At 44.0% G+C, this 17,049-nt stretch overlaps 1 protein-coding gene across 1 annotated transcript in view; it reads left to right on the top strand.

The window, feature by feature from the left end:
* LOC147710456 (ficolin-2-like) overlaps window positions 1-17,049 on the top strand; it is a 386,065-nt gene that overhangs the window by 265,369 nt on the left and 103,647 nt on the right. The window contains exon 7 of the mRNA XM_086921143.1: window positions 15,474-15,601. Within this exon, the coding sequence (XP_086777269.1) occupies window positions 15,474-15,601 (128 nt within the window). The remainder of the gene's footprint in view (window positions 1-15,473; window positions 15,602-17,049) is intronic.

Here is a 17,049-nt window from a genome sequence, read left to right as displayed (position 1 = left end):
GACCTAGAAGAGGATAGCTGCTTAATATGCCTTTATTCTTGACTTTAACCTGTCTATTGCCTATTGGCTTTGACATATTAGACACATTGGTATGGTTTATGTAGGTATTCTGACAGAGCTAAGGAGCATTTCACCCCTTTCAGGCCTACAGGCCTAGAGCTAGAGGGACTCCATCTTGATGAAGCTGAGAGGCTTTTCAGGGCAAAGGCAAAGTTTATAGTTAAGGCTGTTGTTCGCTTGGAGAGAACCGGTTCAGGCTGGCCCTTATCGAAGGAATGTATTTTTCTCCACTCCGAAGACACAACTTCAGGCTGGCCAGCTGGGAACGTGTCCTTGGTACGGGGAGGTACAAGAATTTGGTGGGCGGCAGGTTACTGGCCGTAACTTTCCATGAAAGGACAAGCTTCCATATTAGCGAGCTACAGGAGAGGAGGAGTGGTCAGTTCAGTTCAGTTTGGTGTTCAGTTCAGTTTGGAGGTCAGTCCAGCGTGGTATGCAGTTCAGCGTGGTGCTCAGAACAGCTTGGAGCACAGAACTGCTGGGAGCTCAGAACAGCTTGGAGCTCAGAACAGCTTGCAGAGAGAGAGAGGATGTCTGCTGGAGCTGCAAAATAGAGTGCAGTTCTTGAATGGAGAAAGAAGGCAGACGATTGCTGAAGATGAGGAGAGAGAAAGCAGTGCAGAGAGCATCAAAGAAGGCTGTCAGCTGGAGCAACTGAACCAGAGGCGTGGTGATGTGGTGAAGGAGGGAGAGACAGAGAGAGCCCTAATCCCACCAGAGGCAGAGAGAGAGCCCTAATCCCACCAGAGGCAGAGAGAGAAATCTTCCTTCTAATAGGTGAGGTAGTCTGAATTAGTTACACTTACACTTTATGTCTAATCTTTTCCCTTTCAGCGGAGTGTTCCTGTTATGTTTAATCTTTTCTCTTTCAAGCGGTGTGTTCTACCTATAGTCTTTGTCAGTTCTGTGTAAAGGTTTATATTGTACTAATAATAAATGACCCCATTAATTAGTGAATTAGTGTGCATGAGTTCTTTTATGATAAAGTTATCCTGGCTTCAAGCCAGTTGCTGTTGAGCCACTGATGGATCAAAAAGGGGGGTAGGAGCGCTTAAATCAAGAAATAACTCAGTCACATAGTGTGTATATCTTTATCCCCATACAGTGAGGTTAATCACTCCTGGTAAGTATTACTGTTTGAACAGATGCTACCCCTGATCAGGTAAGTAATAGTGAGGGAGAGAGGAGACTTGCAACCAAGGGACTAAGTTAGTACACCATCCCATAATATTATTGTAGTAGCAGACCCTTAGTGAAGAGACTTCCCCATATATATATATATATGTATAGGTGTTCATAGGAATGTGGTCGTCGTTGATATGCGGCGTTAATGAGAGCACTGAGTATGAGACCAGTGTGGATACCCACTGGATTGTGGCTTGAGTAAATGAGAGCACTAGGTGGTCGAACTAGTGTGTAGTTTCGCAGGATTGCGAACAGTTTGGAAAAGGGAGCATTGGGTTCTGCAGGCCCGTGTGTAGACGCACCGGATTGTGTGTCATATCTGCCCTAGGGTAGAACGGTCTGGGTCAGGGTGGCCGCGAGACCAACTGATGTGAATAAGTGTGGTGTAGGGTATGGATATCCCTAGTAATCAGTGAGTATTCTTAGTATCCCTATAGATTTAGTGGTGTTCTTAATAATATGAGCTTGTATATTGCGAGTTCCCCATCCTCAGGTAGGTACCAGGTGCCTGGATAGGTTGTCCTGAGGAGGGAAGGTGAGTACGTTCTGGCTGGGTTGGAGGGGCCCCTGGGGGCTGATCCCACCTACTCAGAAAATCCAGCCATTACACAGCACCACGGGGAGATTCAAGGGCCTCACGTCAGTCATCATCATCCAAGGGGCCAACATCATTCTCCCAGGAGGCCTTCAATGTCGAGAGGGAAGGGGAACAGTGTGTAACCAGGGAGGGGTATATCTGAGAGACCTTCTTGTCGCCCAGGTCTCCCATCAACAGTTTCGCCTCAATGGGACTAAAGTCGGGGAGTTCCTCCAAACCCATCAAGCTAGGGGCAAGGGCGTGGCGGAACTGAAGGTACCGGAAGAATTGGGACCTGGGCATACTAAATTCAGTACTGAGGTCCTGAAAGGACTTAAGCGTAGTGCCAGTAAGGACATGGCCAAGGGACGAGATCCCAATCGCGTCCCAGCCGCCAAACCCAGACAGAGACGCCAGCGCCGGAAGCAGGCCATTACGCCATAACGGAGTCTCGGCCGTCAGCCTACCCCACCAACCTGTACGGTGCAGGGCCTGTCGCCAGACCGCGAAGACCACCTGGGTGACCCGCAGCAACAGTCTCCTCCGCCTGGCCGAGTACAGCAAGGTGTGGAGGGAGGCACCACCCATCAGAGAATGCTCAAGAGCATAGGCCGGATCACTGCGGTCCCCATACCACCACTCATTAAGCACAAGGAGATGGGAGGCCTGATAGTAAGACAACATATCCGCGGATGCCAAGCTGCCGCAGTATGTAGAAAGAAAGCACGTGCGCAGCGCCACTCTGGAGGCACCCCCAGCCCACAGAAACCGGTCCAGTACAGAGTTGACACTTCGGAACCACTGCGGGTCGATCTTAAATGGGTGGTTCTGCAGCTGGTAGAGAAGCCGAGGCAGGGCCACCATCTTGAAGATGGCCGACCGGCCATAAATATTAAGAGGCATATGCGTCCACGTCTTGACGTCCATCTGGACCCGATCCCACACCGGCTGAACGTTCCGATCCCACGCCACCGAGGCCGAGGCAGAGAGGAAAACTCCCAGGTACTTCACGCCATCAACAGCCACCTGAAGGGACGCAGCCCAAGGATAGTCCACCGTGTCACCCCCCAACACCCATAGGGTCGACTTGTGTGGGTTAAGAAAGAGCCCCGACGCCTGACCAAACTCCTGCATTAATTCAAAAATACGAGGGCCCGTACGCTGTAAATCAGTCATGAAGAAAAGCACATCGTCGGCATACAGAGCTATGCGATCTGAGTGATCCGCACCCCACACGAAGCCTCGATAAAGCGCATCACGGCGCACCCGGGCGGCCAGTGGCTCCATAGCCAGCGCGAACAGGTATGGGGAGAGTGGACACCCTTGACGAGTGCCCCTGGCCACAGGGAACCGAGCGGAAATCGCCCCAGAGACACGCACCGAGGCGGTGACATCCGTATAAAGCAACTTTACATAAGAGACGAAGACCGGGCCCAGGTTCAGCAGCGGCAGAAGAGCAAAGAGAAAGGTCCAACTGACCGAATCGAAGGCACTGTCAATATCCGCCAGCAGAAGCGCCGCCCGATCTCCTGAAGACCCAATCGTGTCGATCGCAGCCTGCGCCCGCCGAATGTTGTGCCTCATTGCCCGGCGCGGCATAAAGCCCGCCTGATCCGGGCCCCGTATTCATTTTTAATCTGATTCAGGACGTCTGGTATAACCGCCATTGACAGAACACCATGCGTTTTTGTGTAAATTGCAGCAAAGACTGTACCCCAAGTGTCGCAGTCCTCCAGGTGTGGTGCGATCTCCATCAGTAAACAGATTGTTAAAATTCTGTGTTTATCATGAGGGGTAGTATCTGGAAATACTGCCTCAATTTGAGTAATTTTTTGAGCTATCCAGAATGGAATTTGTTCTCGTTTTGCAGGTAATTTACCAATGATGATTGTATAGTCTGTGGGGTAATTTTATTTGTGTTCCCCTGGTAAGGGGTGCGTTGCAGAATCCTAATTGCCGGTTGGGTTGTAAGAGTCCGCATGACATATTGGACCAATTGTCTGTGGATTTTAATTAGCTCCTTCAGTTGGGCTAATAATTCCTCATCTGTTATTTCTTCAATGGCAGGATGTGATGTATAGCTGGCTAATACCGGCCATGTTGCTTCTGGTCCACCTAGTGGACCGAGCCTGGTAATGTGATTTATATGTTGTAGGGCGCCTTTAAACCAGAGCGCATGCTCTTGGTATGTTGATGGAATTTCAACATCCTCGAAAGGAAGGTATTCCGTTGGTGGTTCATCTTTTTTGTAGAAGTGAAACAATTTAGTTACTAGATGTGCTTCAGGGAAGTTTATCCATGAATAGAATACCTCTGATGAAATTCATGTGCCTCTATCACAAAAACTACCCTACCACCTCTTGCCGATAGGCCATTTCTTATAAGTTTTATAGGGATGGCTTTCCTTAAATTTTCTGGAATGCCTGTAGCATCCTCGTTGGCTTCATTAAAGCTTGTTGCGTCAAGAACTCGTACAGCGTTTTCGCCTGTAGCTCTATTTGCCCCGGGATTTTTATCCCCATTTAGGGACATTTTGTTGACGGAAAGTTTGCAGAGCAAGTTTCAAGGAAACAAAGACAAGGTGCACAATATTTTTGGAGCACTGTATCCTTCAACACTGATTGAACGAAAAAATAATACATAGGATTTCGTCCTACTCAGCTATGGCGGATATTTTATCCTTTTACCCACTCCAGACGTCTATTGGAGTATTTTATTGGAAAAAAGGTCTCTGAGAAATGCACGACTGAGTTACTTTAGTATCTAGTGTTAAATTAATGCCTTACCAAACGTTGGGCGCCATGTAGTGTAGTTCCTATATTCCCAATAGGCTCTGCGCATTGGAATAATATATCCTATAGATTTGACGTAGGACTAAGGTCAACTAGGTCTCTATCAAATATACTAAACTTAATAGTGAGTGCCAGCTAGCTCAGAGGTCTCTAGAAACTTTCTCGAATTCACAAGAAGGGATTCGTTTCTGACAACCGCATAAACATGACAACTTTGTTTCCCAAGAATAAGAATATATCTCTCAGAGTCGCTGAAACAGTAGATAAGTATTTCACTCAGTCAATCGTGCATGCTTTGTTTCTTCAGAGTTGCCGAGAAATAGAGAGAAGGGCGTTTTCAATAAAAAGGTTTATTGAATAGTGTTATTTCTTGTGCAAGAGAAGTGAACTGCAACAATCATTAGGCAGACTGTAAGTATAATGCGTACAGCGTAAACAGTAATATGAAATAATACTGTAAGAGCATTGTATGGTTTCTAAGCCATGTAAAAATACATACATAAATACACAGGCTAAAATACTCAACTGGTGCTTCTAAATACGCCTACCCCAATGTACCTAACCTAAGTCTAGTACGCGGGAAGAAGTAAGTATTGTTTAGCATAGGTTTTAGTTTTCTTTCCCAAGAATCTAACAAAGGTTTCTCTAGGTTCTAATCAGCTCCATACCTTAATTTAGACTGAAGGAGGTCTGGTATCTCTGTCTTGGGACTCGATTTACCAACACCCCGCAAGGGGAGCCGTAAACACTGGAGCTGGAGTCTCGGCAGGAGAAGGCCAGATTCTTGATCAGTGCGTTAGCTGGAGAGTTGGCTTCCTTCGACACTTGCTGTAGCGAGCTCCCTCGGGCAAGTAGATAGTCGAACTGCTCCGAACCACCGTAGTTTGCTATAGCATGTGAAGGTATATTTATACCTTGAAGGTGCTTAGGAATGCCATAGTTTGACATAAAGTCGGGCATATGAACTGCACAATGAATCCCTGTGGAATAGTTATTCATTGTAAAGTAACTGAGTTCTTGGAGAAATCAATATTCAAGCCAATTTATGATTGTAATTGGGTCCCTTTTTGCTGAGAATCAAATTATTCTGTGTTGCCTTCCTATTGCATTGGATGAATTACCTCCGTAATTGTTTAGAATGTTTTCAACTTAAATTAAAAAACATATTCATAATTTAAATTGTTTTATTAATGTAATTAATCCTTTAGTAGAAATATTGAAATGCAGCTACACTTATATCCTGAGGGCAGCTGCTGCTTGTGCAGGTAAGAGGGGTGGGGCAGTGCGGACTTCAACGGACGGTGAACAGGAAAAAATAAATAAAAAATACAATTTCCATTGCCGTTGTCTGTCAAAATCTCACCCTATCTGCAAGGGCCGAGGCTGCTTTAGGGGTGTAAGAAATTCAAGGAATTTGCTGTTGTGTACTTATGGAAAGCACTCCAATACCTTGGATTGTGTTTGCAGTATGGAAAACTGCATAGCAAAAATATATTGGGGCGAGTGGGGAAAGGTAAAACAAAAGCGCTATGATGTGGCCAGCCACGTCATAGCGTTTTTTTTTAAACAAAAAAATAATACCTGAACCGTATCCGTTTGTTTGGTTGTTTGTTTCAACTGCTCTGGATTGCCCAAACGAAGGAAAAATCCCGGAGGAGGACAAAGGAGGACCACAACTCCCACCACCACCAGCGCGCACCTCGCGCTTAAAATCAAAACGCTGACCCGCGGCGCGTTGTAGCCGTTTGTTTGGTTGTTTGTTTGGATTGCTTTGGATTGCCCAAATGAAGGAGGAATTCCAGAGTGCCAAATAGCAGAAAAGGTGAGAGCTGGTTCGACCCTGTCTGTACAAAAACTAGGAAGGCTCTGTTATAAAGGGGCTGAAAACGCTGTTGTTCAGGAGAGCCCTGTGAGCCACGTAGGCTAGTGGACGCCCTCTGTACTGTCAAAGTTGTTGTCTACCATCGATTCCCGAGCGCTTAGAGGCCTGTAGGTGATTGAGCGCGCTACAAATCAAAAATAACAATAACAACAATAACAATATGCTTTAAAAGCCAAGCCCAGGAACAATGACCAAATAGGAACATTGTGGGCCTCATGGAAATTAGCAAGGAAAACTAGAGAAAAGGAAATTAGGGTGGATTTATGGGACAACCTGGATAATGCAGCCAGTTCTGGTAACAGGTCTGAGTTGTGGAAGCTGGTAAATGTGCCTTACTTTAAGACTCCCAGTGATCCATCATTAGATACACATGTCGATGAGGAGGCATGGGTATCTCATTTTGAGAATGTTTTTACTTCATATCCAGGTATAACAAAATGCCAAACTCCAACACAGGCGATGTCTCAAGTGCCCCTATCATTTTCATTTATTTAAGTCAAAGTGGGGTTGGACTCATGTAGCTCAGGAAAGGCCCCGGGACTTGATGGAGTCCCAATAGACTTTTTCCAAGCTAATCCAGATTTATGGATGCTACTTCTAACTAATGTCTTGAACAATATAGCATTGGTAGCTCCCCCTCCTTCATAGTATACAGGGGTTATAGTACCTACATACAAAAAGAGGCTAGGGCAAGCCCAGAAAATTACAGACCTATTTCCCTGCTGGATACAACGTCAAAGCTAATGGGCCGCCTTCTCCTCTCTCGATTAGAGGACTGGGCTAACGAAAATAAGATCTTGATCCAGGCCCAGGATGGCTTCCAGCAGGGAAGAGGTACTGTGGATCAGTGCTTAAATTTAGCACTGATCATAGACAAATATACCAGAATGAAGGAGGGGAAATCATACATGGCCTTCATGCACCTCAGCGCAGTGTTCGGCTGTGTGGCCCATGATAAGCTATGGTCTATAATGGAGGTGATGGGAGTCGAACCTGCTATACTAAACTTCATTAGGCAATTATATGCAAACACTATGGCATCAGTGCGTTACACCAAAACTGGAGACTGTACACGTTCCTTTAAAATCTCCAGGGGAGTAAGGCAGGGTTGGGTATTGGCCCCTTTTCTCTTTTCACTATACACAAACGGAGTAGAAAAGGCATTAACAGCAGCCACCAGGGATGTTCTCCTTTTTGATAATCAAATGCTACCACTATTGGCTTGCTAGAATAGGGATTGGGCTACAAAGGCTCATAACCGCATATGTCTCCTTCATGGATCCACATCAGCTAAAAGTGAACCAAACTAAATCTTTTGTATTAATAGCAGGGACAAAAAAAAAAGAAAAGGTACCGCACTTCTGTGCAGAAGTGCAAAAAATTGAGGTAGTGGATTCCTTTCCCTACTTGGGCATCCTTTTTGATAAAGATCAGGGGCCTCATTTATGAGAAATGACGCATCGCTGCGTGAAAGCAGCGATGCGTCGCTTCTCAGTGCGCACTCCTTGCGACATTCCTGATGCGTCATATTTAATGTATAACGCATCATGACGCAAGGAGTTACAGATACGTCAGTATGTCTGACGTATCTGTAAGCGCAAAAGTGACACATTGCTGGAGTGTGTCACAAAAGTGACGCAATTCCAGCAATGCGTCCTTTCACATGTGAAAGGGCCTGCGTCAGTCTTACGCCTGCTGTGAGGCAGGCGCAGGATTTTGACGCAACGGTGTCCTAAAAGTGACGCAGTGAAATCTCATAGATTTCACTGCGTCACTTCTACGACCCTTCCTTGCGTCAATACGCCCCCCTTGCATACATTATACCTGGCGCAGGTATAATGTGGCGCAGGGGTTTACAAAGTGACGCATCTACCTAGATGCGTCACCTTGTAAATATGACGCAACAAGGCGCATTTTTTACGCCACTGGTGCGTCACAAAAAGTGACGCACCGGCGGCGTAAAAGTGATGCAAGGGCTCATAAATGAGGCCCCTGCGGCCCCTGTTGTGGGCAAAACTGGTGTAGGGGCGAAAGATGGTGATGGAGAGGGGTATTGGTGCTATAAAAAGCTTTGCTAGAAAATTGGGTGCAAAACCCCTAATACCAATAAAAAATATATATCAGGTAAAGTGTAAAAGCAGCAGCGACCTCCGGAGCTGGGGTGTGGGGCATGGTTGCACCAACACCACTATAAACTACTGAACATGTATACTTTAAATCTGTAGCGGGTTTACCTTCCTCCCTTACAAATGGGATTTCACACTCAGAACTGGATCTACCTTATATCTCAGACTACATACGGTTAGCTCCACTTCTCATCTGGCGTTCAATCTGGAGGAGAGATAAGGTTCCACTGAATCAATCAATATTAAGGAGCTGCCTAGCAATAGACAAATGGAAGAGATCTAGGCAGCTTAGTTATGTAGAGTCAGCGCTAAGGGAGATCGGTCTCCACAAACTTTTTAAAGATCCGCTAGCTTGCAAGAAGGTTCCCAAACACAGGGTTAGTAATATGTTTATGTTGATGGCCAAGTATAAACGTAATGAACACCATAAAGAGAAATATGCATCCAGGGTATATGGCCTCAACCCACCATTAACTGGAGGAGGTTTCTCCTATCTGGTAAATGTACATAGGATGCAACATAGATTTATACTACTAAGGTTTCGCACCAACTTGATTCCTCTGATGTTAGGTTACCTGGAAAAAATATATAATCACGCCAACTTAAGTGCGTGCCCTTGTGACAACCTATCACCTCAAACAAAATTACATACATTTTTATTTTGCAGCCTATACGAGAAGGAAAGAAATGCCCCCCTTGAACCAATACTAGACAACGAATTTAAGCAGTGTCGGGTAGCATTATATTTTTAAAACACTCCCTAACCCTCTGGTTTGTTATTCAGTTGCTTCATTATATTTTTTTAAAACACTCCCTGATCCTCTGGTTTGTTATTCAGTTGCATCATCCTGTGGGCCTGCATGAGGAAGAGGAAAGGGACATTTTGTGGGATACATAATAATTCAAGTACCCAGAGCATGTACGTGAAATTGTATTATTTTCTTGTAATAGTTCTTATGTCAAGTCAAGTCAAAAGACTTTATTCGGTTTTGATTCAAACCATAAAAGTACATTTCCAGTATTAACAATTTAAAACATATTAAACACACAATGAATATAATACATGAGCAAATAGTGCAAAAAGTGCAGGGTACAGCAAAATTCATTTAGTGCCGGTAGTCAAATCAACAAGGATGCCATCATTGGGCCAAACAATTTCTCATCTTAATTGACAGTTTTAAAAATTCGGTAACTTGAAGGATACTGTCACTGTGCAAAAGCTGCAAATACAATAATGCTGGTCTGATTTGATTAAAGTTAAGTGTCTTTAAATGATTGACCAGATAGCGTTTGCAGGGATATTCATAAAATTTTCATTAAAATATAAAATGCAGCATATCCTGTGGAGACATACTGTCGCAGCCACAGGGAGCTGTAGGTTTAATAAAAGCAGCATTTTTAGGTCTAAACAGCAGATGATGAAAAAGGTTTAATCTAAACCTCGTTAGCAGGAACTTCTCGTGGGAAGTCAGCGATTCCATCAGATAAGGCTCCATCATATCTCCTGTTTTTATCATAACAAATCTTTTTATACTTGGTTTCAGGAGCTCCACACCTTCTCTATTAAGTTTTCTATCCATACAGAAGGCTTGCTTAACTGCATCCACATCACCCTTCACTATCCCGCTCGGGTGCTCGAACAAGTTCAAGCAACCAAGCTTTAAAAAGTTTAATTTCAAATATTTTAACCAGGGTGTACCCATTGCATTATCCTGAGACAAGTAATCTCTCATAATCAGGTGGGTCAGTGGTATGTCTGGGTTCAGCCACAGTTTTAACCAGCAAATCAGCGGACGTAATGAGAAAATGTCACCGAGGTATTGCGACTCTAGCTCTTCGTGTACTACAAGGTTGGATGTGGCTGCTGGGACACAAAAAAGGTGTTTCATAAAAGAGTTTTCAGCAGTCTGTAGTTGTTCACCGGCCACATAGCCCCATATTCACTACCATAAAAGGCAGTTGCCACTGATTTTGCATTATAAGGTTTTAACATGGCATTATTTGGTTTTTCTCTAGTTTTGATGCAAAGTTAAAAATAGTAGCATTTACCCGTACCAATTCCTTTTTCTTTTTATCAAGGTGTGGGCCCCAGCTAAGTTTGGAGTCAAAAGAGACCCCAAGATACGTGAATCTTTTTGTGATAGGGATTACTACATTATCTAATTTAAATACGAAGTTCCTTTTTGGTTGTTTGCCAACATGCATAATAAAGGATTTAGAATTGTTGACCGAGAGGTCTCTATCTATCATTACATTCTTAAAAGCATTTAGTAGAGCTTGCCGACCTCTCTCAGTTCTAGAGATTAAAACTCCATCATCTGCATATAAAAGAACAGGAATTCCTCGCCTGCCGACTCTGGGACAGTCAGCCTTAATTTTCTGCAGAACGCTATCAAGATCATTAATGTAAAAGTTAAAAAGAAAAGGGGCAAGAATGCATCCTTGACGCACGCCCTTCCCTATATTAAAATTATCAGTTACACGCAGCTTTTGAGAGTACCTAACATTAGCACTGGTGTTACTATGTAGATCCGCAAGGAAGTTTAAAATCCCAATATCAACACCCTTGTCCATCATGGACTGCCACAGCTTCCTCCTGTTAACACAGTCGAAAGCTGATGACAAATCCATGAAGGCAAGGTGCACAGTACCCTTTTGGGCGACGGTATACTTACTTAATATTAGAAAGAGGTTAAGGTACTGTGTAATGGTAGAACGGCCACTGCAGAAGCCATACTGGGAGATGGACATAATGCTGTTTTCCAGCACCCAGTCAGAGAGCCTCCGCAGTAGAATTCTACCCACTATTTTGACCATGGAATCAATTAATGAAATAGGTCTATAGCAAAGGGGGCTACACTTGTCCCCCTTCTTAAAAACTGGCACAATCGTCGATACCCCCCATGATTTCGGGCAACCGATATTAGCAGCCGCATTAAAGACCGATTCCAATATTGGTGCCCAAAAACTGGGGTCAGACTTATATAAGTCTGGCGGGATCCCATCGGGTCCCGGTGCTTTCCCAGCTGTAAGCCCCATTATGCCCTCAATAACCTCACCTCTATCAAACCTAATATAATCACCGCTATTACCTGGAGAGGAATTGAAATTAGCGTTCAACGTCCCACCATACAATTGCGTAAAATGTGTTACCCATTCCTCCTTAGTTATGCAGTATTCCAGTCCATCCCCTGAGTCCTGGGTCAAAAAGGGTCTTTTTACTACCGCCCAGAATCTAGAGCTACACTTCAAGGTAGAGGGTTCAAGAATATCATTCCATGCCTCCTCTCTTAAAAACTCCTTACGTCTATTAATAACTGTTTTGTATTCCTTTCTGCACTGTTGAATATTTTCCTTAGTTCTGGGTTTTATTGACAGGGCTGTCCTTAAATTACGTGAAGCCCTAGAGCAGTCATGATCAAACCATCTTGGTCCCAAAATCTCTGTGCTCTTTACTGGGGCTGACATCAGATGAGACACCTTATCTGTAATACTTTGAAAAGCACTTAAAACCGGACATAATTCTGGCCCTTCCTGAGTACATTTAGCAATTTCCTCAATACAGTGAGCCTTAATATCTTTATACAACCAGTCTGGTGTGATCATAGACCACTTAAGGCGCCTCCTGCCATCAGTGGTACTCAATCTGCCATTGGAACAGTTCCGACCTTCTTTGGACACCCAGGGGCCCTTCAAATGTACAGTCAATGGATTATGATCACTGAATTGACTGTCTTCAATGATGAAAGAGTCCACAAAAGTCTGCATTGACACAGAGAGCAGAACATAGTCAATGAAGGTACCCTTCCCGTCCCCCCTAAACATAGGGGTTTCAAAGCGCTACAAAGGATCTCTCAAAGCCATTGCCAGTGATAAGTCAACGTCGGTCAGTAAGTCGTTAAAAACTTCTCCATCCAATGTGTGTTCCAGATGTAGTCCCTCAGAACGCTCGCAATACCAATCTGACAGGTTTTTAAACAGGGGATCCCCACATGGATGGACATTGAAATCACCCATTATTACAAGATTATGGAGCAATCCTTCATAGAAGTGCTAATAAATACATTAAGTGCTAATATAGAGCTAGAAGTTGAACAAGAGTTAACTGCATTATAAAAATTTACCAGACCGAACAGACAGTTATCTCCATTTAGTACTAGGCCAAAGATTCCAGGATTAACTGTTAAAACTCTACGTGTTTTACAAGAGAGTGCTACAGAAATAAACGTTACCAGCCCCCCTTAGGTCTACCTCTGCTAGATGCTATCGCAAGAACATAGAAAGCCTTGTACCCCTCAAGAAAGAGGTCACAGTCCACTGACCAGGTCTCTTGCAGACAAATAATCTGTAACTGCTTAATGTAGGTGACCCAATTACAATCTGTCATCTTCGTGCCTAGCCCTGCAATATTCCAAGAAATTACATTGTTTCCCTGCGATTGTACCTGGGTATTTGCCATTTGAGCCAGATCATCGGAATTACCATTTCCTTGGCCCATAGACTCCTCCCGTCAATCGCATGCCTCAAGGCCTGAGAGCAGATCAAATCTATTTTGTGTTTCCACCATAAACCCATTCCGGTTTTGATTGACAACATTATAGAGATATAGTGGTGTTGAAGCCAAGTGCTGAGGTTGAAACAGTGGCCTGAAGTTCCTTGTCTAGCCGGGGCTTTAATCAAGTGACTATAAAAATATCCAAGTGGACGGACACATATGCTATTCGCATCAGCCAGTAATGATGATGCTCTCAGTAAAACTGTTGCCACATGTTGGGGATGCCTGAAGTTGATAACAATACAGTCCCCACTATTTGACTTTCTAGATGGGCCAATCCAGTTTACCCTTCTCACCGACAGTATTTGATCTGAATATGCTGTTGGCAATCCGCAGTTAGAGTTCAGCCAGGCTACTGCTTTATTTTTTAGTGAGTCGTGAGATTCCCCATGTGAATGAACAAGTTGATCTTCTATAGTTGGAACATTAGTCAAGACAGCCACATAAGGTGCGCAGCTTGGTGGAAGATTGATAAAGCGGCTTCTTTTTACTTGTCTGAGATCTGACCTACCATCCTGATCTACTGATGTTAACACAGTCAGGTCAATTTTTGGAGCAGGTTTGGGTGGAGCGTTATCAACTACAGGGATTTGCCGACAAGTCTGCTGTGCCGGCTCCCTCAAAGGGCCCTGCCCTGTTACCGCAGCCCCAGAACTAACAGATGGCGCTGAAGGCAGGTGTAAAGATAATAGGCCACCTAGTCTATCTACCTCTAGGGCTAAGCTATCAAGCTTACTTGACAGGGGTCTAATCAGCTCTTCCATTTTTGCCAACATTCTTCCTTCTAGGGTACTTAACAAGAGAGTGAGTTTTTCAATTTGTGTTTTAAGCCCACCCTCGTTATTTCCGTCAGAAGGACAGGAGCCTATAATGGGACCAATAATAACTGGTGCAGCTTAATCGGCTCTTTTCTTATTATGCCCCCCCCCCGTTTAAGCTGTGGTTTTCTACAATTTCAAACTGGTGTCAGCACTGGCTGGACTAGTTCAATTTCCTCAGTGGAGGTATCAGGACGATCTTCATGTGTCTCTACATGAACCTGAGCTACGGTTATTATAGCATCCCTATTACTAACATCAGGGAAATTATCGTTGTCAGGCATAGGTGTATCCACTACAGCAAGAAGCGCCTCATCCTGTGACAGTGGAACACTTCCCTGTCCCAGGGAGGCCCTTCTCTCATTGTTAATCTGGTTAACCTTTTTCACAAGAAAATTGTCCATGGTACCCAGCCCAGAGGTAGATTTATCTACTTTACCTCTAGACATCACGTCTGCTCAATATAAGTCTCAGAATTAAAAATAATTATTTAGTACAAACACCAGACTGAAGTAAAACCCTGCACTATTGCAAAACCACCCAGGGTTTGAAGCGTTAAAACTTACTTCTACAAATAATGTCCTTCTCAGTAGAACCAAAGTCTACGGCCCAGCCCAGTCTCCTCAGGCCTCTGAGGGCCACAGAGGGCCCGCCCTTTGCCTGGGCTTAGCCCGGCGCAGCCCGCGCGTGTCCCGCGGAGCGGGAGGCGTTCGGTCGTCTTATGGCGCCTCTGGGCGCGTGGTGATGCGTCACACCCTCCCTAGGGCTGCTGGGAGCAGTAGTCCGCTGGCCGGGACTACTGCGTGTGCTTGGTGCTGAGTCAGGAAGGAGCGGGCAAAGGAAACACCCAGTGCCGTTTCCCTCACGGCGGCGTCAGGCTCCAAGCTCCAGACTCTGGTAAGTGTCCCCACATATTTCGTATGTATTTTCGTCTTTATCCTAGAATTGTGATGAAATATATATATATATTTTTTTAAAGATAGAAATTTGAAATAATTTCAATGGCGTATTTATATGTGCTTTTATGATCTTTTAACATGATTGAATAAAGACAAATTGATTGATTGATTGATTGATACCTGAACCAACAATAGCAGCGAAGGGACGCTAATTAAATTTAAATTCATCTGTGCTTGGTCCTTGCTCCGCCTACAGAAAAGGAAGTGACGCTTTTGTAGCACTGGCCAATCAGTAGGCACAAAATTGGAGTGACACCGCTGCAAATGAACGGTAAGCAATGGGCTGGTTCCAAACCCATACTAGATTACAAGAGTCTCACAAGTGAAAGCGCATGTGCTAGCACATGCTCACGCAGGCAAGACCTAAAAATGCATTGCTTCTAATGCTTTATGCACAAACCTTTGATCTAAAATATAAAATATGAATAAAAAGGCTGCTTTTGCGAGATTATAACAGTACGAATGATATCCTATCTTGACTGCTAATTTGTTCAATAAAGACTTTCCCCCTTTCTCCAGGGGCAAAGAACTGCAAGGAGCTGCAGGAAAGAGGAACTATTATGAGTGGCTGGTACACAATATATCCTGAAGGGTGTAAAGCTTTGACTGTGCTCTGTGACATGGACACTGATGGAGGAGGATGGATTGTAAGTATTTAAGGCAAGGACAGAGATGTTTGAGATACTTACACCCTCTTTATGAGGTGGATCTTTATTGAGAGGGGGCTGGTAACCGCAATTGCCAGCCCCATGGGAATTCTAAGTCCTGCTGCTGGAACACAGCGTATCTCTTTACTTTCACATGGAGGGTTCAGCTTCTGAAAGTCTGGGGCAAAATAAAGAATTACCTGGGAAATTTAACTTGGAATTACCGCTTCTCCTAGTAATTCCTCATTTACTGGTCGCTTCTCAGGTTCCAACAAATATTGGGCCAGATTTTCCCCTCCCTCGTTGTTCCCAGTACCCCATTATCCGTACCTCTGTGGATGGGGAAATTCTGCACTGTTTTCTGCACTGCTCATAGTCAGGCCTGAGACTGACATCATTTTATACTCAATCTTGTCAGCTCTTATGCTGTTGATGGAAGCATAGCATTCTGATTACCTGACAGTGGGACAGCCACATGGGGACTTGCTTTAGGTCTAAATCCATTCATTCTTCCATTGAAGCCTATTTCAGATTTTTCAGATTCTTCTATTAACTTTGATCTCCACTGGGACCATCACCACAGTCCAACCTAAGAATTTCTGTTGTCAAGCATTACATTTTTCTGTATTTGAACCTCTCCTCACTGATAACATTGAGCTCTGAATGTGACTGTTTATTTTTGATTTGGATGTTTGTTTCGTTCCAGGGAAGACATGGCTTTGCAGTTCGGGCTGGACTGTTCCCATAAGGAACAGGATCAAGATTGATTTGCATATGGCTGTGTCTGAACTGGGGTGGCGAAGTGAGATAAAGAACAATGATGGATTCAACCCAGATCTGTGACAGGGGGGAGTGTCTGAAAAGTTTCAGCACTCCGTCCATCATCTTGTGTTTGCTTAAATCATTATCAGGTCAGAAGTAAGGGGCCACCCCAACTCTCTACCAATGAAACTGCAAATGATTGTTTTCAGTCTATCTAAAATGGGCAGTTTTGGTATAAAAGTGTTTGCCACTTGAAATTTGATTCAATGGTCAAGACGTATCCAGTTTTTAGTATATAATTTGATTCATTTATATGCATCTTCAATTTGGTTTTCATTTCATGCCACTGATCACCATATGATCAAGGAAACTGAGACCTCCAAAATGGGCTGTCTGATTGGTACACTTAAGAAAGAGTTCCTTTCCTTCCACTAACCACTACAAGGTGACATGAGCATTAAAAAAATAGTTTTTAAAAGGACATCTAAAAGAAACAAAAGACACGAGAGGTTAAAATAACAAAAAGCAGCAAGGAAGACACAAATGCACTTTACACCTCAATCAAATAAATGCTGCAAAAATATCTTTTAAAATCTGATATCATGAGGTTCAAGTAGCTTTTGTCTAGGAAATCCGCTTTATACATTTTAGGAGTTACACTTCATTCCAGGCACCCAGACAGTTTT

The sequence above is a fragment of the Lissotriton vulgaris genome, chromosome 5, assembly GCF_964263255.1.
Source record: "Lissotriton vulgaris chromosome 5, aLisVul1.2, whole genome shotgun sequence".
Taxonomy (NCBI): Eukaryota; Metazoa; Chordata; class Amphibia; order Caudata; family Salamandridae; genus Lissotriton; species Lissotriton vulgaris.
Note: the sequence above shows the minus strand (reverse complement) of the source record. Positions and strands in the feature narration are given on the sequence as shown.